A 26,191-nucleotide genomic window follows, 5' to 3' on the forward strand; every position below is an offset into this window, starting at 1 on the left:
GGTGGATTCCATAATTGTACAATTCTTTCTCTTGAAAACACCATTTTGTTGTGGATTGTATGCAACAATGAGCTCCCTCTTAATAGTTTACTCTTTGAAAAAATCATTGAATTCATTAGATTCATATTCAGTTCCATAATCAGTTCTCAATGTCTTGGTCTTCTTGCATGTATGATTCTTCATTAATGCTTTAAAAGAGTGAAACCATCTAAATACTTCATCCTTCTTCTTCAAGAAATAAATCCAAGTTTTTTGGGAGAAGTCATCCACAAATATCACATAGTACAAGTATCCTCCCAATGAAGTCATGGGAAAAGGACCAGCCATGTCAAATGGATCAATTGAAGAATATCAGTTGTCTCTCTCATTATAAAGGAATGTCCCCTTTATATCTTTTCCTGTTGCACAACCTTAACAAAATCCTTCATGATTCATATTAAATTCAGGCATCCCTATGACCACTTGCTTACACTCAGTAAGGTTTTGTAATGTAAATGAGCAAATCTCCGATGCCATAGCTCACATTGAATAGGGTTTTCATTTTTCCAAATCTCCCAAAGGAATTTCAACAACTTGATAAAGACCATCAACCCTAAACCCAAGAGTAAAATCATATCTAATATTATTATTCCATGAACACACATTTCCATCAGTGAAAGCTACCTTGAAGCATGTGTCCTCCATTATAGAAATAGATACCAATTTCTTCTTCAAATCAACCACATACAAAACATCTTGAAGATGTATGGTTTGGTGATAATTCAAGTGAAGAGTAACAGTTCCTATTCCTTTCATGGGGTAGGTGGCATTATCTCCAAGAATATTATTCAGATTAGTATTCCTCTTAGCTAAATTTGAGAGAACCTCTTTATATCTAGTAAAATTCCTTGAGGCTTCACTATCAATTAACCATTGATCCAAGGTGTCCGGACAAAGGAGAGGCAGTGGATAAAGAAGAAATGAGATAATACTCATCTTGTTTTTCAACAACATTTGGTTGATTTGTGGTAGCATCGGATGTGATCTAGCCACGAAATTTGGTGGAGAGGTTGGGGAACATGAGATTTTCAATACCCAGAAAGGGTTTGGGCAAATTCTAAGCAGTTTAGGAGATATTAAAATAATTAATATTTTAATGGAGTCCCTAAGTCTATACTTAGGGAAATTAAAATATTAATGTGGATTAATATAAAACTGTGTTAGAATGGTCCAAAAGACATGGATCAAGCCATATCTAATCTTAGCCGTCGATTAGGGACTTAATATCGGCTGTTGATATGTCAATGAGAAAAGTATAACAGGAGGCTTGAGGGTCACTTGGAGCACACACCAGATGTTCAATCATTCTATTCTCTAGAGCGGGGTTTGCTAAGAGAGATAGAATCAGTGATCGGAGTTGCAGCTGAGGGGCAGTGAGTACAGAGAGACAAATATAGTGTCGGGAGATCAGCGCAGGAGCTAGAGAGAGTGACACAATAGCAACCAGGGCTCACGCAAGGCCACGCAGAGGCAGCCAGGAGCTGCGCAGTGCTTCAAAGAGGCCAGCGTTGTTGACGCAGAGGGCCAGAAGGCTGACGCAGGGCCTCCTGAGGCTGACGCAGACCCTTTCAAGGTGACGCAGGGTTACCGTTGGGCAGAGAGAGGCTGACGTAGTCCAGAAAAGCAGACACTGGGGCTTTTGGGGCAGATTGGAGCTGAGGAGTTGCCGGAGGGTTTATCCGGGGTTTCAGCTGGGACATCTGTCTCAGAATGAGAGGTACTATTACTAAGGGAATTCTATGTTGGGTAAGCCGGATTTGGCACCCAGGTTGTACTATGAAATTGCTTAATAAGAAAACCCTTAGATAGCTGCACCGTTTTCCCGCATTGGGTTTTTCCAGGGACATTGGTCCAAAAATAACGGTGTCATTTTGTGTGCTTGTATATGTTTCCTTCAGTTGATGATCTGTAATATGTTGAGCATGCACTAGTGTTTATTTTCATTATTTACATTGTAAATAACTTGTTAAGTAACAGAACAAGTAGATAGGAATAAATCAGTAAAGTGCATGGAGAGTTTCTAACTCGTAGACTTAGAAACTTCAACATGGTATCAAAGGGTGGTTGCAGATCACTGGAGAACTGAGGACATCAGCCGAGCAGAGCAATAGCAGCAGAAAACAGTTGTCCCCGGTGAAAGAAGTTGTTTCTAGCAGAGCAGCAACAAGGGAAGGGTGACATAGCGCCTACGTCATCAAGGGTGAGCCAGGAAGAGGCTGACACAGTTGGTTGAGGAGGCCAAGTTGTTGGTGTCGGGATTACGCAGAGCTTAGGAGCTCTCACCTGCAGGTTGTTGGGGTTTAGGAGGCTGTGGGAAAGTTGCAGAGTGGAGCTGGTGAGGTATTGCAGTCTGAACAGTACCTGACAGGGCAAGGCCAAGAGGAGGGAGTTGCTACTGAGGGTTTCTAGCCGAGAAATTTGGATCAGTGGTGTGGTTGCACAAATGATCAGAGTAGGGGGCATCTTGACATCAACAGAAGGATTTCCAGGAGGGAAATCGAGACTCATAGGGAGTCACATCGAGAACTTCTAGGAGGGACGTAGAAGAGCATCATGGCACTACACGGAGTAAGAGACCAGGACAGACTAGACGAAGTGTCAAACTTTGCAGTATGGAAGGCTAGAATCTTATCTGTACTTAACAGAAATCATGTCAAGCACTTCATCTTGAAGACAATAGCTATCCCAATCGACCCAGCTGAGAACGACAAGTACGAGGAGGCAATAGCGAGGGCCAAGAGCATCATCCTTGATAGGGTCAAGGACCATGTAGTACCACACATTGCTGAGAAGGAAATGACAAATGAGATGTGGGAGGCCCTAAAGAAATTGTACCATCATACTTCTATGCAGAGAAGGATGTTACTAGAAAGTCAACTGACATCATATCAAATGAAGAAGGGAGAACCGATTGACAACTTCCTCGGAGGACTGAATGAGATCCAAGATCAGCTGACTGCCATAGAAGCCACACTGGATCAGGAATTGATGGTGAGGACAACCCTGAATGTAGTCTCAGAAGATTGGGAGGTATTTGTCCAAAGTATACTGGGCAGAGGGACACTTCCACCTTGGGATGAGATGTGGGCGGCTCTTTGCCAAGAAGAGATTAGACGACAGTCAAAGGTGGGAAGTAGCAGTAAGGGGATCAGAGTCAAAAAGGAAGAGGAGGAAGATGTTGCCCTAGCATCTGAGGGAAAGCAAGAAAAGCGAAAGAAGAAGGATCTCTCCAAGATCAAGTGCTTCCACTATGGGGAGTTGGGTCATTATGCGACCTAGTATCAAAGGAAGAAGAGTAAGGGAGAGTCTTCCAAGACAAAGGTAGCGCAAGCAAGGGCATAGAAGGAAGTGGAGACAGGCGATGATTCTGCCATGAGTGCACACACACCACTTGAGTGGAAGTGGGGAGACATCGAGTTGTAGTCAGGCGGACTACAAGCGATGAGGGGCAGGATCCTCGAGGTACCCAGCCTCTTGCATTAGACCTTGTAGGGTTTAATGGGTACCCCCGACTCCCTTCGCCGATGCGATATCACCGTCGCACCCGACAACATATCGCATCGCGCATATATCATATCATTTATATTGTTGTTGCCCGCCGATCGCCGATGCGCCGATTTAATCGTGGCCATCGGATCGGGCCCTCAGATCTGACGACCCACATTCAATCGCGCCCCTCCATTTCGCTCGCCCATATTATAAAGCCTCCATTATATCCTACGATAGCCGATCGTCGATAGCGATATTGGCGATCGGCCCATCGGCATTCCCATATATATATGAAGCCCGTGCCCGCCCCGATAGCGATATGCCGATTTAATATTGGCCGTTGGATCGGCCCGCGCCGGATCTAACGACCCGAATCTAATCTTATGAACAGTGTTCCGCCTGCGCCCAATTTTGATGGTTTTTTACGTTTAAAGGCATTTTTCCCTATTTTAAAGAAAAAAGGGCCATTTTCATTGTTTTATATGCGGCGCCCGCGCCCGCTACAGCTACAAGGGAGACATGGCTTTCCTCAGCCATTTTCGATCGCTCCGGCCTGGATTTGCTCCAAAATGCATGATTTTCAGCATCAGCAAGCTCTCGGCCTCCATTTATTCCGCCAGTTTGCAGTTTATCAGTTGTAAAGGTAGTTTTGAGTCGGCCAGGCGCCGAAACTCTTCCAAAGGCCTCCAGAAGCCAGCAGACAGTGCGACAACGGTTCTTTTGGCCGAACAGCGGCTAGAAAGGGGCGGTTTTGACATTAAAGTGTATCAGTTAAAGGACAAAGGGGCGATTTGACAGTTTGAAGTGCTTCAGAGGCAAAAAGAGGCCCGATTCAATGTCAAAGAATATTAGAGGAAGTGGCAAAGAGTATCAGTTAGTGTTTTTGGTGGAAATCTGTATTTCCAAAGCAGGCAAACATTAAGAGGCCCCCATCAAAGTCAATAAAGCAGCTCTGAGCCATAAAGGCTCACCAACTCACAGTTTTGGCCACTTAAGGCAGCAGAAACACTTGCAGGCGTAGATGAATGAATTTAAAGCCTAGTTATTACCAGAACAATATCATGTGCACAATATCACCCGCCACCCCCACCCACATGTGCACATATGCACAATATCATGTGCACAATATCACCCCCCACACCCACCCACATGTGCACATTATCACTCCCCACCCCCACCCACATGTGCACATTATCACTCCCCACCCCCACCCACATGTGCACATATTCACCCCCCACCCCCACCTACATGTGCACATATGCACAATATCATGTGCACAATATCACCCCCCACCCCCACAATATCATGTGCACTTTTGAAAATCAAGATGAAAATCACTAACAAAAAAAAATGTTTACACTTGATACATAAAAAAATTTTAAGTGTCAAAAACAAGCCCTCTAAAAAAATGTGTTGATGCTGCATCAACACTTTTCAAAATCAGCATGAAAATCACTAACAATTAAAAAAATGTGTTGATACTGCATCAACACTTTTCAAAATCAGTATGAAAATCATTAACATCGAAAAAAATATTCATACTTGATACATAAAAAATTTAAAGTGCCAAAAATATGTTAAAAAAAAAGTGTATTCTGGCATCACCACTTTTCAAAATCGGGTGATTTGTTGGTAACTCAAAAAAATGGGTACCAGTTCACTTTCTCGTTTGATCGGTAACTATGTTCCCAATTTCCTCTGGCTGTTTTGGGCCTGTGGTGTTCGGTGGCTCTTTTGTTTAAGGGTGCAACACTGCATAGTCTTAGGTGGGCTAGCACACTCGGGTGCCTCAACTCGGGAAGGTGTTCTTTGTGGAGGTTGAACCGAGGCAGGGCGACCAATATAAAGCAGGAATATTTTCAAGATGAGAAGGTCATCGGGCCTGGGGAGGAGATTTTATCTCCGTTGTGGACGTGTTGCAATGTTGTTGGTGCTAGTGTTGTGGTGCTGTGGTGTTGCTGATGTTGCGGTGGTGCTAGTGTTGGACATATTGCTGTGCGTTGGTGTCGCTGGTGTTGTGGTGGTGAAAGCGACCAAGGAGTCAGAGAGGTTTTGTGCTGCGGCGTGCACATGGCACCGCGACATAGCTCATGCTTGGGTGGAGGTGGTAGGGGGCTGGATGCAGAACCCAAACCTCGACGTCAATACCAGAAGTGGGAGGAGGTGGGGCCAAGCTCAAAGGCAACCTGGAGCTTGTGGGGATCCCATCGTGAATGTTGACCACCATCGAGGAAGAGGAACAATCCCTCGTGTGCGACCAAAGGTCAATTGCGCCAGTCTGTGAAAATGCAGTATGAGAAAATTCACCGGGAGGAGCATGAGGCAACCATGGTAAGCCTTGGCTCAAATCCAATATTTCCAGCGTCAACGTCAAGAGCGTGTAGTGGTGGTTTACCCTGACATGTGCACATTCTGGACAAGCTGGAGTAGTTGGAGGCTTGGCTGGCTCATCTAGAGCAACACGTTAGCTGCTCGTTTTGCCCCCTTCCTCCACCTAGGATGTGTCCAGACAACCCAACTCCTATCAACTTTGATGGTTATGTGTTTTGGTGTTCTATTCATTTTGTGAATCTTTTGGCATATCTTGCCGTTACGATTATGGACGATTAGCTTATGTCTTTTTTGGACTGATGGCAATGGTCAACAAACCCAGTGAGAATGAGACTGCGAGAGCTTTTAGCATTAGCCTTGTAAATATTTCTTTTATAGCTAATAGAATGTTCTCACTTACAAACAAAATTAAATTATACAATGAAAATGGATGATAAATAAAAATTGGAATAGTGACGAAAGCCTATTCCAAAATATATCCAAAAACATTTTCATTTTCATTTTCTTGAATTTATTTTTTGTAATTTTTTTATTGTTTAAATTTATTTGTAATTTGGTATTTTTATAAAATCTTGAAATTTGAATTTTATGAAACTAATATATTAAATTATATTAAATTCTTTTATATATTTTCAAATTAACTTTTATTTAAATTTATAAATATATTTAAATTTAAAATAATTAGATTAAAATTAATAAAAAAAATATTAATAAATATTTTTATTTAAAAAATAAAAATCTAGAGGGTTGAGAGGGATTAAATCTCTTTTAAAGTAAAAAATATTTAAAATCGCGTTGGTTAATTACACAAACTTTATTGGAAAAAAAGAATTTCTCATCTTTCTTAATTGGTCACGAAACCATAAAAAGTGACAATGTTATTTTTTGGTTATTTTATGGGGTTGCGGAGCGGAAAGAGTGACGATGTTATTTTATTTTGGTTATTTTATGGGGTTGGGTAGAGAAGAGTGAGGGAGCGGATCCCAACAAAGGAACTAGCCGGGTTTCTTCTTATTGTAACCTGACCTAGTTGGAGGAGTTTCTTCTTATTGATGATGATGATGATGATGATGATGATGATTAACGTCCACTGAGACCAAATAATGGTCTATCGGACCTAAAGAAACAAATTATCTATTTTGATTTAAGATTTTATTCCTATGCTCAAAAAGCTTGGAGAGAAGCCTCCCGAGCTCACTATAATTTTGACATTGTAAAAGGCTAGGAAGGTCAGTATTGTAACAAAGATTGTGAAACTGAGATCTAATGTGGTTATACGCAGGGCATTCTAAGAGGAAGTGGTTTTCATCCTCGATGTTCCTATTCTCACATATATGGCAAATCCTTTCCGTCCATGGCGTTTTAGGAATTGCCCAACGACCTGTTTCACTATGGAGCTCATGAGAATTCGTTCTAATCTTTGCTATATTAGTTTTCTTCTTTGAGCTAGTTAAAATAGAGAGATACTTTTGATCTTCTAGGGTGGGGTTGATGACTTTCTTATAATAACTTAATTTTATTTTAGCCGCTAAGTCTTTCTCACACCACATTTTTTCTTTGAACTTAAAAGTAACAATATCTTTAATGTTATTTATGTTTTGCAATGCATCATTTTCGTTGATCTCCCAATAGTTTAACCAGGCCCTTGTGTCTTTATGCCACCCTCGATTGAGCCTTAGGTGGTTTTGGCTAGAATTTAAAGCTAGCTTAGGAAGTCTATGATTGTCTATGTTATTGATTTTGTGCTTGTACAACAGAAACCTAAGCATAGCTACGCTCTCAATAGGGGAAAGACCTGCTTCTATAAGGAGAATAGGATAGGGTGTATTACTTTTAATTTTCAGGTTATAAGTTATAAAACGCTTCTGGATTTGCTCAATCTTTCTCCATGATTCTCTGGAAATGCTGCAACCCCAAACCTCACAGCCATATAAGATAACAGGAGTGACTAAAGTTTCAAAGAGGAACTTCTTTTTATCCCACATTACAAGGTTTGCTATTTTACAATTATTTTCAAGACCAAAGTAAGCTTTCCACCCCCCATTAATCCTTTTCTCAATGCTATGGTTCCAGTTGAGATTGTGATGAATATCAATTCCTAGGTACTTGTAAGAATACACTTCCTCCAAGTTATTATTGTCATACATAAAATTAGCATAAGTGTCCTTCTTGGATTTGATAATCATAACTTTTGTTTTGTCAGTGTTAACAGTCATACCCATGGTAGAGCAGAAATCCTTAAGAAGCCTGAGTTGCTTATTAAGATCAGACGGGCACCTTGCCAAAAGAACAATATTGTCAGCATAAAGAAGAAAGATGATGACTATCCCAGCTAAGATCGTGCCATCACATCCTGCTTCCTCTAAATAGCCTTCGAGCTTATCGATGTAAATGCCAAATAGGGTAGGGGAGAGGGGGCAACCTTGTTTAACTCTGATGTTACACTTAATATCTTTCGACCACCCTTCATTGCTCTTTAGCTTGGCAATTACATTCTCGTATAACCTTATAGCGGCAGCTCTCAACTCGAGAGGAACCTTTAGCTCTTCTAATCTATTCCAAAGGTTGTATCTAGGAACCGTATCGAAAGCCTTTCTAAAGTCCACAAAGCAACAAAATAAATTGGATTTCTCATTACGACATTCCTCCGCAATGATCCTAAGCGTAGCAAGGTGGTCTATTGTTGAGTGATGCCTTCTGAAACCTGCTTGGCCTTTAGCCCGCTTACCTTCACTTTCAAGCCATATGCTTAACTTCTTTTCCAAAATACTACCATATAACTTGGCTAAGAGAGGGCTGATCATAATTGTTCTATAATTAGAGGGGTTATTTGTATCCCCACTTTTAAAAATAGGGATAATGAGGCTCTCAGTCCAAGGTTTAGGGAACCCTTGCTTGACTGCTTGATTGAAAAGCTTGTGGATGTGGGGATGAGGACAGGACCTCCAATTTTTAAGATTTCCGCTTGGTAACCTTCAATGTCCTTAGCTTTCCCATTAGCAAGGTGATTAACCCCAAACTTAATGTCTTCTAAAGAGAAAACTTCTTTCGTTGTAACCTGACCTAGTTGATGGAGGAGTTTCTTCCATAGTTACCAAGTTCGTCCGTATTGGCGAAAAAAATACGTTAATTCGTAGGTTCGATTCGGTACGGCGATTAATTCGGTTAATTCCAATTCGGTTCGGTGAATATTTTTGTCAAATCCCCTGCGCGAGATCGCTATCTCCTGCTTTGTCCCTTGACTTGAATGTGTTTCGCACCCGAACATGAATACTTCACGTGTTTCGTTGCACCAAAGAATGGCCTGTGTTTCGACACATGACTATGGCCATACCCAATGGGTATGGTAAATTGATTTGGAAGTTTGATATATATCTATCCACATGGTTGATTAAATGAATATGAATTTTTTAAATTAAGGGATTTTCTAACTTTGTTTAAATATATTTTATAAATTCATAAGATCTTGTTGTATGTATGTAAATTTAAAAGTATTGATTTACTCATTTTTTACTTATTTTGTTAAAAAATAAAATTTACATTTATTTTATTAAATTAAAAATTTATTTTTTAATGGTTAAATTAGTAGAAATAGATCATTGAATTTACTTTTTAATTGTTGAATAGGAATCGGCAAGGTAAACTTTTTAATTCCAGCTTTGCTTTGTTGATCCATTGGAAAAATACAAGTTCTCATCTGCACAATGTTGGTGAAAACAATACAAGGGCAAAACAAGTTTGGAACTAGGCAACCTTAGTGGAAAATTGAAATAATGTAGAGAAAGGCAAAGCTAATGCTCAGATCAATTACCTTTTATAAATTTTCTTATAAGAATATATATATATATATATATATATTTTTTTTTTTTTTCCTATAAAAATAAATTTTTTTTCCAATAAAAAATATCAACTTGCTTAATTCATTATGTGATTACAGAAGCTTGAATACACAAAATACCAACTTTTTCTATTTTAACAAATTGATAATTCTTATTGGAAAAAAATAAAAAAAAATATATAATTTTTATAAAAAAATAAAAAATAGTAATTTCTATATTAGAAATTTTTTATAAAATGACAAATTGCAATTAAGAAAAAGATAATTCTTATCTTACAAGAAATTATAAAATAGCAAATTGGTTGCAAACCAATAACTTTTATATAGAACATAAAAAAATAGTAACTTCTATTTTGGAAAAAAATCAACTTATACAACTTTTATATTTTGTTAAAATTTTGAATATAATGATTGTTTATTTAAATTTATATATATATATATATATATATATAAATATATAAGTACTTGTAATATGTATAGTGTCCAATTTTTTTGGTATTGAATTTTCTAGAGTCGAATATATATATATATTTTTTTCCTATAAAAATAATTTTTTTTCCAATAAAAAATATCAACTTGCTTAATTCATTATGTGATTACAGAAAATACCAACTTTTTCTATTTTAACAAATTAATATTGGAAAAAAATAAAAAAATATATATAATCAATCGTTTGTCGACGCGTTTCGAACCAACCAGTGTGGTTCATCGTCAGGACAAGATGAACCAGTTATGGATCACAGAAGTCTAAATTCCTAAATATATATAATTTTTATAAAAAAAAATAGTAATTTCTATATTAGAAAATTTTTATAAAATGACAAATTGCAATTAAGAAAAAGATAATTCTTATCTTACAAGAAATTATAAAATAGCAAATTGGTTGCAAATCAATAACTTTTATATAGAACATAAAAAAATAGTAACTTCTATTTTGGAAAAAAATCAACTTATACAACTTTTATATTTTGTTAAAATTTTGAATATAATGATTGTTTATTTAAATTTATATATATAAATAAATAAATATATAAGTACTTGTAATATGTATAGTGTCGAATTTTTCCCGTATTGAATTTTCTAGAGTCGAATTTGGTAACTATGGTTTCTTCTTATTGTAACCTGACCTAGTTGATGGAGGAGTTTCTTCTTATTGTAACCTGACCTAGTTGACGGAGGTGACCAACAAAGGGATGACCATGACAATGGGGGATTTGCCAGAGAGCTGCATATCGCACATACTCTGTTTCACCACACCCAGAGATGTTTGCAGGCTCAGTGCTGTCAATCAGACATTCAGGTCGGCCGGCAATTCGGACTCCGTGTGGGACAAGATGCTTCCAATTCAGTATCCCCACCTTCTTGCACGGATGGATTCGCCTTTGGAAATCTGTTCGAAGAAAGGGTTGTATTTCGCTCTCTGTCATGCCAATTGGATCGACGGCAGAACCACGGTAATGCTATATTTCTTTGTCTGAAATGGCTGAATTGCAATTTTCCATTATAATCGACGGCAGAACCAAGGTAATGCTATATTTATTTGTCTGAAATGGCTGAATTGCAATTTTCCATTATAAAACCCTACCCTTATTGTACCTTGAATGTGCATGCATGCTACAGTTTCAAGTACTGACTAATCAAACAATGATATCAATCAAACAAATTAGGGTCGGGAAATATTCGAAAAAATGCATTTTATTGAATTTAATTTAGACTGAAAAATTTTCGAGTTATATATATATATATGAAAACTCGGTGAAAAACCTCAAAAAAAATCGAACTAAAGCTTTTTCAACCTGGTTAAAAGGTACAGCAACGAGTACTGATATGGATATGAATCCGTACGGTATTTTCAGTACTACTGTTTCAGTACCAGTGTGGAGTTTTTGGTTTGGAATTTTTTATTTTTTTTATTTCTTTTCATGAGTTTTTGGTTGGAATTATTTATTTATCTTTTTCATGGTTTCACTTTATATTTCAAGTCAGGTTCACAAACTTCTCGACAAACTTCCTGGCCATCCTGGCCAGTTGCATTGAGATTGTGTAAAGTTCACAATTTAAATGTGTGATTTCATTTCACACAACGAAACACGGTGAAAGTTTGGGCAAATTAGACCCCGAAATATATTGGAAAAGCCTGTGAAATTTTGGGCAAATTCGACCCCAAAATATATTCGAAAAGTCTCAAAATATCTAACAAAGAAACACTGTTACAGCTTGGAAAAATAGGCGTAGACTAACAAAGGCACAATTTCGCCTGGAAAATTATGGAAAATCATGAAAATTTTGCAAATCATGGAAATATTGGCAGTGGAAATTTTTGGAAATCCAGTTTACATGTGAATCCATTTTCACTGTTCAAAAACCGATTCAAACACTTGCATCCATTTCCACCATAAAAAAATCAATTCAAACACTTAAAATATTGGATTTCTTGAAAAATTTCTCACCAAATTCCAACAAAAAACTGGAATCTCTCCCTTCAGATGAAAATTGCGGCCTCTCAAAAAAATCACCCTGAACTGAAACTTTTACAAAATGTTAATAGGTACAGCTGCCTTTTTATAAGCTGTTTGAAAGGAATGTTAATAGGTACAGCTGCCTTTTTACAAGCTGTTTGAAAGGTACAACTGCTTTTACAGCAGAGAATACTGCTATTATCCTATATGGCATCTATCCTCTACGGAATCAGTATGACTATATGCATTTGCATGGCATTGTTGTGCTTGAAACGACTTTCCTGGCTGCCCACTTCCTCTCCGTTGTTCAATCTGTGTGAGAGCATGTTCTTCTATTTTTAATGGAAAATCTATTTTTTTATTTTCAGATTGAAGTTTCTATTAAAACTTAAAAGTTTCAATCTCAATCAATCATCTATTTTTTTTTTGACAGGAACAGTTAGACTGATATATTACTTCTTGGCTGAAATGCCTCAATTCAGATTACAAAAAGGAAGGGCTCAGATTTCGCCTCATCCAGGAACCATATAACTATCCTCCTAATGATCCTGCAAATTTTGCATTCTATATTTCTTGCAGATTTCTCTATCTTTCCTAATTTATAGATGCAAACAAACTGCTTTAATAGTAGACAGTAAAACATTTTTATCGGACAGCTAGGGGATGGGATCCCAGCCTTCTTCTCCGTCTCTTATATAATTTCCGAGAGGGAGGAGAACCGCTTTATTGGCTTCGGCATCTGCTTCTTTGTTGTTATCCCTCTTTATGTGAAGAAATTCCAAATTCTGGAAGGAATATGTCAGGGAGTTAATTCTGCTCAGCAATCTAGATAGTCTTAAATCTGAGGGAGAGGAGTTGTCCACAATGGCCTTTATAATAGTCTGAGAATCCCCAAAAACAACTGCATCTTTGATTCCCAAGGTCTTGAGCACCTTGAGTCCCTGGAGGAGAGCTAGTGCTTCAGCTTGAATGCTGGTGTTAATGCCCACTCCCCAAGCATATCTAGCTTCAGTTCTGCCCTCTGCACTTTTGATAACACCACCAGCTCCAGAATTGCCTGGATTGCCTTTAGCTGCACCGTCAAAAAAGAGAGCTTTCCTCGCCTTTTTGATGCAAAATTCAGCAAATTCTGTGTCTTTAAGGCGGATTTGCCAAGGCTTTAAGGGGGAGAGGGGGCCTTTACTTTATCTGAAAATTGGAGATCCAGGGAGGCTCCCCAAACTATTTCTTGTTCAGTGAGATCCGTCATGTCAATCTGGTCTCCCATGCAATCTTTGAGATGACTTTTAATTTTTACCCAGGTTATCTTAGAAGCGCTCTTCTTATCCTTAAAAATCCTTTGGTTTCTTTCCAGCCAGATATGCCAGCAGATTAATTTGGGCAGGGCGAGCCATGCATCTTTGATTTGGGGGTTCTGAGCAGTGCCACCAGGGTACATTCGCTTCCAATTAGAGAACAGTTCTGAGCAGTGATTGAGAGGGGCGAAATTCATGCTCCATGGGCCTAAAGCCTCCTTCCACAAATCTGCAGCAAATTTACAGGACAGCATCATGTGGGAGGCATTTTCCTCTTGTTCCTCACACAGCGAGCAGCGAGATGGCCCTAAATATCCTCTTTTCCTGAGCCTATCTTCTGTCAAAATTCTGTGATGACATAATAGCCAACAGAAGGAGTCAATTTTGGGCAGCGTTGTTGAAGACCAGATCCCCTGCCAGGGCCTCGGATCGGGCGGTGCATTAGGATAGCGGGAGAGCTGGATATATCCCTGCGAAACAGTGTATTTACCAGGGATCGGGCCCCAACCTCGGCTGTCTGCTTTCCTTCTGTTCATTGGGGCTTTGCCTTTCAGTTGGGAGAGAAAAACAACGTATTCATTGGCAAGATTCGGTGGCACCTCTAAGTGTTTCCATCGCTGCCATTCATCATTTTCCCAGTGGGATAAATCCCACAGTGTTTTGATACCTACAGTGTCCATCCAATCTTTCAGAGAGGCTAAGGATCGGTTTTCAGCAAGCGGCTCACTGCCCATGATGCTGTCGTCCCAAATTTGAATGCGCTGACCATTACCTGGGATCCAGTGCGCATATTGCTTGATCAGGGTTGAGGATTTTTCGCACAGTTTATGTATCATCGAACCTGCAATTGTCTTTGGATTGTTCAGGCAGCGTGTTCTCTGCCCACCATAATATTTTTTCCACAGTGCAAGTTGTGCCCAACCCGGTTTTGGAGCGATGATCCTCCATACCAATTTTGCACCCATGGCTATATTTTGATTGCTGAGATTTTTAAAATTTAAACCGCCTTCCATTCTGGGTAGAGAAATCGTGTTCCAGCTTATTAAGGGGATTCTCTTCTCGTTAGCTTTGCCACCTTTCCAGAAAAAGTTTTTTATGTAAGCCTCCATCTTCCTCATTATGCCAATGGGAGCCATCATCACTGTTGCCTGAAAAATGGGTAGACTGTTCAAAACTGATTTTATTAGCACTGTCTTACCTGCTAGATTGAGCCAGTTATATCCCCAGGATTGAATTTTGGCTTTGAATTTTTCCAACAGAGGCAGCCATTCTCTGCTGAGAGCCCTTTTTTGAAAGACAGGGAGCCCCAGGTACTTGAATGATGTCCAAGAAGAGGTGGTTGCGAAGCCAAAACAATTAGAAATGGCTTGGAGCGATCTGACAGAGGTATTCCAACAGAAGACATGGCATTTGCCTTTGTTGAGCTTGCTTCCTGAGTCTGCACAATAGGCGTCCACTACCTCTTTAAATCGTTTAGCCAAGACCAAAGAGGCAGCACCCAGCAACAGAGAGTCATCTGCGAACAGCGCATGATTTATGCTTTTAACTCCTCTTGCAATGTTTATTCCCATTATTTCTTGCTCTGACTGTTTTCTATTCAAGAGGAAGCTTAGAACTGAGGCTTGGAGGACAAAGAGCAAAGGGGAGAGAGGGCACCCTTGCCTCAGCCCTCTTGAGGCTTTGAAAAAGTCTGTGGCTCTCCCGTTCACCAGAGGGGCAATCCATGGCTCACTGATGCAAGCCTTGATCCATTTGATAAAATTATGCCCAAACCCGAATTTGTGAAGGACATCCAGCAAGAATCTATGCCTCACCCTGTCAAAGGCACTTTCAAGATCGAGTTTGACAACCATTCCTTTCTCTTTCCGGGCCAAGCTTGAATGAATCGCCTCTTGAACCAGGATATAGTTGTCCACAATCTGTCTTCCCTGAATGAAGCCCCCCTGATTCTCTGGGATAATGTCAGGGAGAATTGTTTTCAATCTGTTCGCAATCACTTTTGTTATCAGTTTATAGCCTATATTGCAAAGGGATATAGGACGAAATCTGGAGAAGGAGTTGGCGCCTCTTTCCTTGGGGATAAGAGCCAGGAAAGCCGAGTTAGTGCTTCCCCCTATTTTCTGACAGGTTTGAGATTTCCGGACCATTCTGCACAAATCTTTTTCGACTATCTGCCAACAGTTCTGTAAGAATCTGGCAGTAAAGCCATCTGGGCCCGGGGCCTTGTCCGGCTCCATAGAGAAGAGGGCGGATTTGATTTCATTATTTGTGACTTCTGCTTCCAAGAACTGATTCTTTCTGTTAGATATCAGCGTGGGAACCTCATTTACAGTCAATGGAATTTGACCCTGTCCCTCTATTTCGCTATATAGATTTTTGAAATGGTGGAAGGCCGCATTTTTTATGCTTTGAATGTCTCTATGGATGATGTTCTCTTCCTTGATTTCGGTGATGGAGTTGAAGTTTTTCCGTGCTTGGGCTTGCTTATGGAAGAAGGATGAATTCCTATCGCCTGCCTTAAGCCAAAGCCTGCGAGATTTGGTCCTCCAGTACTCTTCCTCAGCCAGGCTTGCTTTAAGCAGCTTTTGCTGAAGGTCCGCCTCTTTTTCGAGAATTTCTTTTGTGATCTCTTCATTTTCTGAGTTAAGATGGTGGGTCTCTAGCTGTTCTTGTAGCTTCTTCCTTTCCACTGCAGGATTTGGGAGAGATTTTGCCCAAACTTTTAATGCAGCCTTCACTCTCCTGAGTTTTTCCTCCCATACAAAGAACGCAGAGCCATTGACTGGTTGCTTCCAAGTATCTTTTACTAACTGCAAAAAGGATTGCTCCTTGATCCAGAGGGGATTGAATTTAAAAGGAATGGGGCCTTGATCCCAGTGAGCCAAAAGTTCGAGCTTGATGGGCCTGTGATCAGAGACACTACAGGGGAGAATATGCATTCTAGAATCTAGACCAAGAAGAAGAAAAGAACTTTGAACAAGAAATCTGTCTAACCTTGCAGCGATGTGGCCCGGACCGAGTCTTTTGTTGGACCAGGTGTATTTGCCCGACGAAGGTTTGATGTCGATCATGTCCCAGTCCTGGAGCAGATCCTCAACCCATTCTCGCGCTGGATCCCTTACAATGCTCCCTCCACGTTTTTCAGCCATAGTTAAAGTGAGATTTAGATCCCCAGCGATGATGATATTTGCTAAATCTTCAGAGTCTGCCAGCTCTCTAATAGAATCCCAGCAATTCTTTTTTTCTCCTGCGCTGACTGGGACATACACATTGAAGAGACAGAGGGTCTCATCTGAGTCAACGTGCTTCAGTTTTGAGAACAACCAATGAGTGTTGGCGATCTCTTTCACCCTTGTGAACTTGCTTGCATTCCAAAGGGTGCCCAGGCCTCCTGAGGCACCCCTGGCTGAGACAGCTTGCCCTTCACTTCTTTTCCACAGATTTTTGCCGATATGGAGGAAGGCCTTGTCCTCCATTTTAGTCTCCTGGATGAGGAATATGTCAGGATATTCAGATCTTATCAAACTTTTGACAGCTTCTTCTTTGATTTTGCTCCCCATACCCCTACAGTTCCAGGAGACGATCCTCATCACTTATTTTTGGAATGGAGAGCTCCTTTAGAGCTCTGGGGCGGGTTTCTATTCATCTTCGGAGTTTTAGCCAGGAGTTTCTCGAGGGTGGGTTGGCTTCCTTGCAGTTTGTCTTTGTAGGTCTCCTGCTCTCTTTTCTCACGGGCTGATTTTCGGCCCCTCAAAGATCTTCTGGCCGAGGTTTGTGATTCACCTATTTCACCTTCTTCTTCTGAGTCCTCTGAGCCTTGTACTTCCTCAGCCTCTTTTGAGGGTGTATCTTCCATTCTGTCTGCTTTACTATCTGCTTGCTTTGGTCCCTGGGGGGGCTCTTTTTGGGGCGATCCTTCCTTTTGTGTCTCCAGATCTTGGATTTCCTCTGTTGCTGAACTTAGCTGTATAAATTTATTTCCTTGCTCTTCCATGTGTGGGTTTTGAAGCCCTGATCCTGTTTGGAGAGCTTTCCCATTAGTATTTCCTGTTCTAGGGGCTTTGCTTTTGGTCCTTTTAACCTGCGTCCATCCGTCCTCTTTGCCTTTCTCCGCTTCAGTATTTTTTGGGCATCCTCTAGCGAAATGACCATAGACCTGGCACTTCCTGCACTTGAACGGAAGTTGTTCATAATCCAGCTTTTGAACATGCGTCCAACTTCCAACTCTGATCTTTATTGCCTCAGGTAGGCCAACCTCGAGGTCAACTTCAACACAAATTCTAGCACAGTCATATTGATCTTTGCTGTTTGCTCGATCAATGAATTTACCCAGGGTATTCCCGATGTGCTTGAGGGATTCCCAGTTCCAACAGTGCATTGGCAGATTGGGTAATCTAACCCACACAGGGACGGCAGTGGGCACGTCAACTGCTGGATCAAAGTCGGGCGTCCACTTATTGAGATACAGTCCCTGGGGGCCCATGAAATAGGGTCCATTGCGGAAGATCAGATCCTTATCTTCCTTTTCAGAAAATTCGAACAGGAAGAAACCCTTCCCCAGAAAATATGAAGTGACCTTGCCCGATATCAGCAGCGCCTAGTTCCTTGCGACCCAGCTTTCTGTGGATTTGGGGGAGGGCCAGAGTCCTGTGAACTGTCCCACCAAGGCACGCTCAGACAAGGAAAGGGCAACCTGGATCGGTTTCTCAGGAGGGAGCGAGATCTCTGGGATATCATCCAGGCGTTTCACAAATTTCGAAACCTCTGTTGCTTTCTTTTTTGGCAAAGAATTCAGCAGTTTAGCAAAGGCCTCGGCTTCGGCGGGGGAGGGCGATGAAGACTCCATGAGGGAAGCCTTAGCTCGACCGGATCGAGCTCACCCAGACCACGACGGGCATAGTCGTTCTAGTCTGTATGAAGGTGCAATCTGACTGGATGCAAGGGATGCGTATTCCTTGCTGGGCAGTGCACCTCTCGGGAGAGCCTTCAGGTGGCCGTAGGGCCGAGAAACTCAAGCGCAGATGCAGAGTGGCGTTTGGCTCAGCGCAGCGCGTCCAGTGCAGTGTTTATGATGTTATTCCCTTATCCTGTATCAATTTTCTGATCTGGTTTCCATCAGTCATCTGTTTTTTATACAAATCATTTTTTTTTATTTTTTAACAAAAATAAATCGAAATTAAAAATAATCCAAATTTTAATATCTTTAGATTACGCACTAAGATGGCCCATCCCATCACAAGTGTTTTTGTCTAATTGACCCAATGTCTAATTGACCCAACCTTCAGGAAGGGTTCCTAAAGCTATTATTCCCCAAATTTATTTTGGCAAGCTACCCTATATTACCAGATTACCGTGCCTGATAGGCAACCCCAGGTCAAATACCATACTGTGATGAATATACCAGATTAGGCCACAAAAAATAAATAAAATTTACTATGCTGTTATGAATTTACTAGATTAGGCTACCATAAATGAATAAAGTTTACTATGCTGTGATGAATTTATTAGATTAGGCTACAATAAATGAATAAAGTTTACGAATATATGGAAATTCCTATTATGCATATTCGCCATTAATGTTTTTTTTAGAAGGGCCTCGACCCACCAGCTGCCTTTTTCCATTAGCATTCTCCACACAAGTTTAAAGCCCACCGCTTTGTTTGTTAAACTTGGAATCTTGATAGATATGCCTCCTTTTTCGAAGGGAAGGATCACTTGTTCCCAACGAACTAGACTGAATTTTTTTGTGTCTTGTTTCCCTCCTTGCCAGAGAAAACCTCTCATAATTAGCTCCATTTGTTTATGGATGCTAGCTGGAGCCAAAGTGACAGCATACTGATAAATAGGAAGCGCTGAAAGGAGAGCTTTAATGAGGATGGTCTTGCCTGCTAGATTTAACCACATCAGCCTCCAGCTTTGAAGATTCCCTCTCATTTTTTCTATCTGTTTGAAGATTCCCTCTCCTGAGATTGGGCTTCCTTAACCTGCGAGAAAGCGTTTTATACCTTCCCCCCTCGCCAGTAGAACCTTGCGGAATTCACCTTACTTCATCTTATCTTACTTCGTTCCTCCTTTCCACCCATCGGCCCTAACCGCGAACCTGAAGACCATACTCCTTAGGATGCTTAAGCAGGCTCGATTGATAAGGAGAGGAACTTGAGTTGCTCGACCACCGCCCCCCCACCCAATAAGTAAATTGAATCGACAGGGTGCGTAAGCACACTCGACTGTCAAGGCCGCCATCGACGGAGTCGCTCACTCATTTTGATGCCCATCACCCAATAAGCATCAAGGAAAGCACACTCGACTGTCAAGGATCGGCAGGGGCTCGACTGATAAGGAGAGGATTCGGAGCACGCTCGACCAATGGGAGAGGATGCCCCCGGTAGGGCTCGACCAACGCCCCCCCCACCCAATAAGTAAAATGAATTTATTGCTTGCTTGACGTTAGGAAAGCAAGGAGAGGGGCTCGACTATCAAGGAGAGGGGTCACTCACTATTCATATGGTGAGGGTTATACCGCAGAGAATAGAACAACTAGAAGGGTAGAACTATAAGGGTGAGCTTCCGCTCAATACCTACCTTCTTGAAAGGACTCTTATCCAGCCACCATTTTATTCCCTCAATTCCCTCCCTTATTGAAATGAGTGGGGTAAAGCAACCAAGCTTTCGTCTCTATACCCTACCTATACTATAGTCACTTACTGGATCCAAAAGTCCCACCAGCAAACCACAACTGGAGAGGGAATGCGCAGGAGTAGGAGAAAGCGCCAGAACTTGAACCTGACCTAGAAGGAGCTGGAGCCATACCAATACCAGAACAAGGGGAGCTAGCGAAGGAAGTGGGAGAGCACTTAGACCAGGACTATTACTTCAGCCTACTGGATTCATGCTTGTGTGAATGTTTGTTGTCTTTGTGTGAGCTACTAAATGAATGGTAAGTGAACTCTAATTATTTGCCAGTAGCCGGTGGTAACGGGTAAGTGTTGAAACCTGATAAATAATGGTAAGTGGTAAGCTCTATTTTTTCTTCCAGAAAAAGGTGCGAAGCCGCTTGTCCCTTTGGGGGGAAAGGAAAATAGCTCTGTAACTCACAAACTCAAAATAATGTTGTTTTTCTAGATGCCTTTGCTCGAGCAACCTTTGCTTTTAGTTCAATTGCCATCTAACCTCAATCCTGCTCTGCCCCTGCGCCTGGTCATTCAACTTTACCTAATTAGAGACAATGGCATTTGTGTGATTCCACGGGCGGGCTACATGGTTCATAGTCACTTGCTCCTTGTGCTTGCATGTGTCCCTTGCCCCATGCTATGTGGTGTGTTTCGACTGAGTAATGTGTACCCCGATCAATGTTTGTTCTCCCAATCACTGCCCTAACTGCTATGTGCTTCTGCCCAACAGGAGGGTTCCGAATTGGGCAAGTGCCTGTGGGTCCACCCTGCCTGGGTTTTTGCCAAGAATCGACCAAGAGCTAACGGTCCCGGAGAAACAAAAAACGCTAATGGTGCTATCCTAAACGCCGTAGTAGACTACTGGACGGTCACAACTCTTAAGGACCGTGTGGAGACTGTGATAAGGTAAGTCAGTGCCCGGGCCGCATCGAATAGAGAAGACCTCCAATGAGACTGTTCAGTGAGTGGGGCTGGCCTCGTCTGTCTTCCCATGCCTTGTACATATCACAGTGAAGGGAATGGGTAAACAAGTGAAGCGACACGTACCGAAACTTTCAGATTGTAGACCCATGTCTTTAAAAAAGAGTACCCTGGCTCCCGTAGCGGAGTGTTTGAATAGCGAGGGTGCGTGAATGCGGATCCAAACCCTGTAGTTGCTTGACCAGATCTTGCCCCGACAAAGTGGGTGATTACCATAAGTGCAAAGGGAAATCAAAGTATAAGCTATGAATTTAGAAATTGTTCAATCTGTGGGACTACCCTTCGTTGCTCAATGGGGGGCAATAGAGACTCTAGTTGTGCTCCTCACTCCTCATATGTTTAGTATCTTTATCTTGCCGCATCCCTCTCGTCCTATGCGAGTAGCCTGAAATTGGTCGTGGACTTTCCCTTCGATCAGACGCTAGGAAATCGAGATACGAACCCACTCGCCAAAGAAGGGCGAGGGGATACTTTGATCGGTATCGCTCCGTCTCCATCTAGTCAGACAAGGTTGAGCCATCCAGCCAGACCCATTTTGGTTTTTAGGGCGACCTTCTTGCTTTTTAGGGACTCTTTAAGCAGTAAGCATAATATCGTATACAAAGGATCTTGATACAATCTCCCATGCTTTCCGTTTGTAAACGAAGACCACCCGGGAAGGAAAGTCGCCTGTGTCACCCACCACAGTGGCATAGACCTTCGTTTCAACCTTTATGACAGACAATTTTCCTAATAATCCTAATTGCAGGCCGCTCTATATTGTCTGATTCTTGGGTCACAGAAAAAAGAACATCCATGATGAAATGCATTCTCTATTACTACTACCTTACTATTGATTTGATTCTCGTACATCTCATTCCTTATTTCGCCTATATACTCGCTTGGGTTCATTACAGTGTCATACTAAACAAAACGAGGGGGGAAATAATGCCAACCAATGATGAAACCACCCAAGAAACTGGAGATTGGAAAAAGAAAATCTTCGATGTACTCGTACGAGTTTACATTGTGCGGCTAATCTTCCTTCTCGGAAACCGTCGGCGCAGGCTGGGAATTGGGACAGAGAAGGAGCAGTGGTATCATATTGCTAGGGCATTTAGTCATCTTTTAGGGACTCAGTTTGAGGAGGCATTGAAGGCCCTGCTGGGGGAGAATCTACCTGAGCCTTTCCAAACCCTCTTGCAAGATGTGAGTGAGAGTGAGGGTGAAGAAGAGTTTAGTTAATAATAATATGAGATAACAGGTTAGGTAGGTATTTCTAAAAGGAAGGCCTAGGAATATATAACTGGAAAAAAGTATATGGTGCGAAAAGATCCTAATTGATATGAATTTCCCGATATAAGTGCTGGAGCAGCTACAATTATTTTAGCGGGAGCTGCTGTAAGTATTGTAAACGGTCTTAGTTCCTTGATCCATTGCATGGCGCGAAATCCATCATTGGCTAAACAATTATCTGGTTATGCTATTTTGGTTTGGGGTTTGCTTGAACTAAAGCTATTGCAATGAAGAGGACGACTTCAATACATATGGGAAAAATAGGGTAGAGAGGTGAAAGCTGACTCGCTTTACCCCCAATCATTAAGAGAGGGGTTTCGGTTTGATCCCAAACGCCTCTGTTTGTTATACGGTTATTCCTACATATGTATTATATACGTTATAACGGAAGGGTCCTTCTCAGTACTGGGTGGAGGAAGGAGTTATGTGAATGGGTGCACCTCATCTAACGCTGGCACTACATCACCTCCCTCCCTGTCGGTATGTCGCCTAGTTGTTGCAGCAGCCATGTAGGAACAAGTCAATGTTCCGTACATATAAGTGACGGGGGTGTTTGTTTAGAACGGGTATTGTGTGTGAACGACGTTATGACTCTCTCTCGGGTCTGTGGGCAGGTTGTACTGTGTGATTGGTGAATGCACCTAACGCTGGGGACAAGATTCTTTCCCCTGGCCGCTCCTTCCGGCCAGCATCATCAGCGGACTAATTCAGATCTCAATCCATTTCAAATGCCGAACACCTAACCGGACCACCTCACCTCTCTCGAAAGAGGTTTTCGAGGAATCAAAATCTATTAGGACATGCAGCATCACGCAACTCACCTCTGTATGCGCTCGTCAAATGTAAGCTAAGGTTGTATCAACGTATGTAAGCCTCTATGTCTAACTCAAAGCACGGATCCCGTAGTCGAAGCGTCCACCCCGTCTGGGTTAATTGCGTGCAGCGCATACCGTGGTTGCGAATAGTCGTCATTAACTGCACGCACGAAACCATTCACTGATGCACAAATACGTTAACAGAGGTCATTCACTGAAGCTGTTCACTGCCTGCACATGGCCTCCCCATCCCATTCCATCCCATCCGTGGTTGCAAATAGTTGTTCACTGCACATAGTAGATTCGTCAAGCCTAAGTGCCAACCGTTATAGCAACACTTTCTCTATTCACTACTATCTCAAAATTCTGGCCTAAGTGTTTATACCAGCCAACCCTGGCGCCAAGCTTCTTTATTCTTTGTCGGGCGTTTCAAAAAGGTAAGAATTGAATGATCCAAAGGAACGCATAAGGAAGAATGCTCACCTGACGTTAGGAGGGCGAGGACAGAGTTGTCTAGCGTTTTCTTAAGGCAACTCCTCTCCTTATCAGTTGAGCCCCTGTCAGTCCTCGATAACAGCCCAGTTTCTCTCCTGATGGTCGAGAAAGCGGGATACTGATACCCGGATACTGATCTCTGCTTTTGGTTCAATCACCTCACCCATATGAATGAGTGAGTCGATGGTGGCCTTATAGTCGAGAGTTCGGCAGGCTCACCCTACCGGGCCTATCCTTTTAGTCGAGTCCCTACCGGGTCCTCAATTTCGTAACCTCAATTGAGTCAATGGTGGTGTCCAGAGTTCGACAAGCTCACCCTCACCATATGAATAGTGAGCCCCCTAACAGGTCCTACCGGGCCTTCGGGCCTTTAGTCGAGAGTTCGGCAGGCTCACCCTCACCCTAACGGGCCTTATGGTCGTTCGGCCTTACGGCGCCTAACTAAAAAAGAAATCACTATGCCCTCAACCGGAGCTTTTTTTGTGAATAAGACATTCTTTTAGAAGTTTTTCTCAATTCATTTCCAACCAAAGGTGTGCCTGCGCCGAACCTGGTAGGCCATCAATGAATCAATCAGTCCGTCGACGCCTTTCTTCCTTTCTTCCGTCCTTTCTTTGTACCACCCCTCTCAATTGGCCATCGATAAAATAAATCCAGGCTGTCCCCCCCATACCGCTCCTCTCCTTCCTAATATCCCGGCAGATTACTCCTGATTGGCAGAGTACTTCCGGTGGGTAGAATCCCAATCCTCCAGCTCCAACATCTCCTTATCTCCCTCCCTTCCCTGGCTAGAGACTATGTATGTTGGCTAGTCTATTTAGGCGGCTTATTTACACACGGACAAGTTCAACGTCTCCATGCGAGTCTCATATTGAAATGGATTTCTCTCTTGTTATGAACAAGCTCAACTTCTGTATGCGAATTTGGAAGGAAGAAGTGAAACAATCTCAGTAAGCAGGTAGGGAGAAGCAGCAGCTGGAATTAAGCTACGTGGTTGGTAGAGTGAGAGAGGCATGAGACCAGAAGCCATCAGCTAGAATGAAGGCATGAAATGTAAGCGACCGTCCAACGGAAAGAATCCATGTATATTTCGTAGAGTTAGAATGAGGTTTCATTTAGCAAAAACCTCATCAAATTAGACGAAATGAAAAACTAAGCATGCATGGCTTTTCCAACTCCTTTTGGTGTAGATGGAGCCTGCTTGGGTAGGACATGAATTCTACGGATTGTGCATTTATAGTCGTTGTTAGAACTACTGCTTCTGAACAACTCTCATTGCAACAGTTAGAGTCAGGGCGACAAGCTGAGAGTAGCCCAGGCCATGTATGAACCTTGTTTTCAAATGTAAAAGTGAAACACATATATCGAGTGATTATGTTCCAAGGAATAGAGCTAGTGGAATTAGATCTGCCGGGGAGCAAAGTGAATTGAATTAGAGAGTTAATCAATAAGTGTAGCCCGGTGGATTAGCCCGAGTTAGAGGTAGGTACTTGGCTGGCTAAGGCTAAAGATGAAAGAGACTTACGCAGCCTGGGCAAGAAGCTCTCTGTTGTTGGTTGGTTGGGGTGACAGGTAGTTGGTAGTGTAAAAGGTAATGGGTGTGTATCCGCGTCAAACCTCAGTGGTAATAACCTAAATAAACATAAGTGAAAATGGTGGGTTGGTGTCCCTGAGCTGACCCCGGTCCAGCTCTAAGGTTCCATCGTAATCCTTTGTTTGGTGATCTTGTCTTACAGTAGGCTGAAGCTTTTTTAAAGTCATGGGATGGCGTGAAGTATCATCGGCTGGCTGTCCTTCCGCTTGTCCGAACACGTGAAGCAAGCTTCATTTCCTTTCCATAGTGATAAACCCGGGTAGCAGGCTTGGGTTGGCTTAAAAGGTATTTGGTCTGGGTGAGGTGGTGGCATGCATCGTATAATAATCATAAAGGTCCCTAGCAGGGTAGGTCTCTGGTAAAGCAGCACAGTGCCTTCCATCAATCAATCCCTCCATAAATCATCCATAAATCTATCAATCCATGCATCCTTTGGCGGGTGTCTGGTGAGGTCTGGTGGTAAGTCCCCCTGGCTGGGCAGGTGTATTGTAAATATCCGTGTGTCTAACCCCGTAAGCTTGAGCTTTTTTTGGTGTTCTGGGAGGGCAGTAGCATCCTAAATCCCTTTTTCTCTCCAACTCACATAGAAACCAATTTTGTTCTGCATATTCTTCAGCTCCTTTACCTTAGTATTCTAGATACTGCATGGGGGATCCACCATGAGACCCATCCATTCTGGTTGTCAGAGATCCTACCAAAAGAAAGACTCGAGGACTTGGTTGTGAAACCAGATTTGATGCCACAACTGGAATGGAACTACTGCTACTATTCTGACTACTAGCCACTGAACTAGAACTAGGACCACTATTCTTTCCTCCCATTACTACTCCAACTTGGAAACTATGGCTACTACTAATGTGGTTATACCAAGGCAAATAGAATATGGAACTAGATAAAGAGAATACTGTA

At 41.9% G+C, this 26,191-nt stretch overlaps 1 protein-coding gene across 2 annotated transcripts in view; it reads left to right on the forward strand.

The window, feature by feature from the left end:
• The first annotated feature begins 10,804 nt into the window (after nucleotides 1-10,804).
• Nucleotides 10,805-26,191, forward strand: part of LOC149186847 (putative F-box protein PP2-B12) — a 40,078-nt gene continuing 24,691 nt past the window's right edge. Inside the window, exon 1 of one of the 2 annotated variants that reach the window (XM_089411175.1) lies at nucleotides 10,805-11,151. In XM_089411175.1, coding sequence (XP_089267301.1) covers nucleotides 10,891-11,151 — 261 coding nt within the window. In that variant the 5' untranslated portion in view covers nucleotides 10,805-10,890. The remainder of the gene's footprint in view (nucleotides 11,152-26,191) is intronic. The other variant, XM_089411174.1, reaches the window with a different exon arrangement.

The sequence above is a fragment of the Pinus tabuliformis genome, chromosome 3_1 (genome assembly GCF_031772625.1).
Source record: "Pinus tabuliformis cultivar Carrire ecotype Pingquan chromosome 3_1, CPIR1, whole genome shotgun sequence".
Lineage (NCBI taxonomy): Eukaryota > Viridiplantae > Streptophyta > Pinopsida > Pinales > Pinaceae > Pinus > Pinus tabuliformis.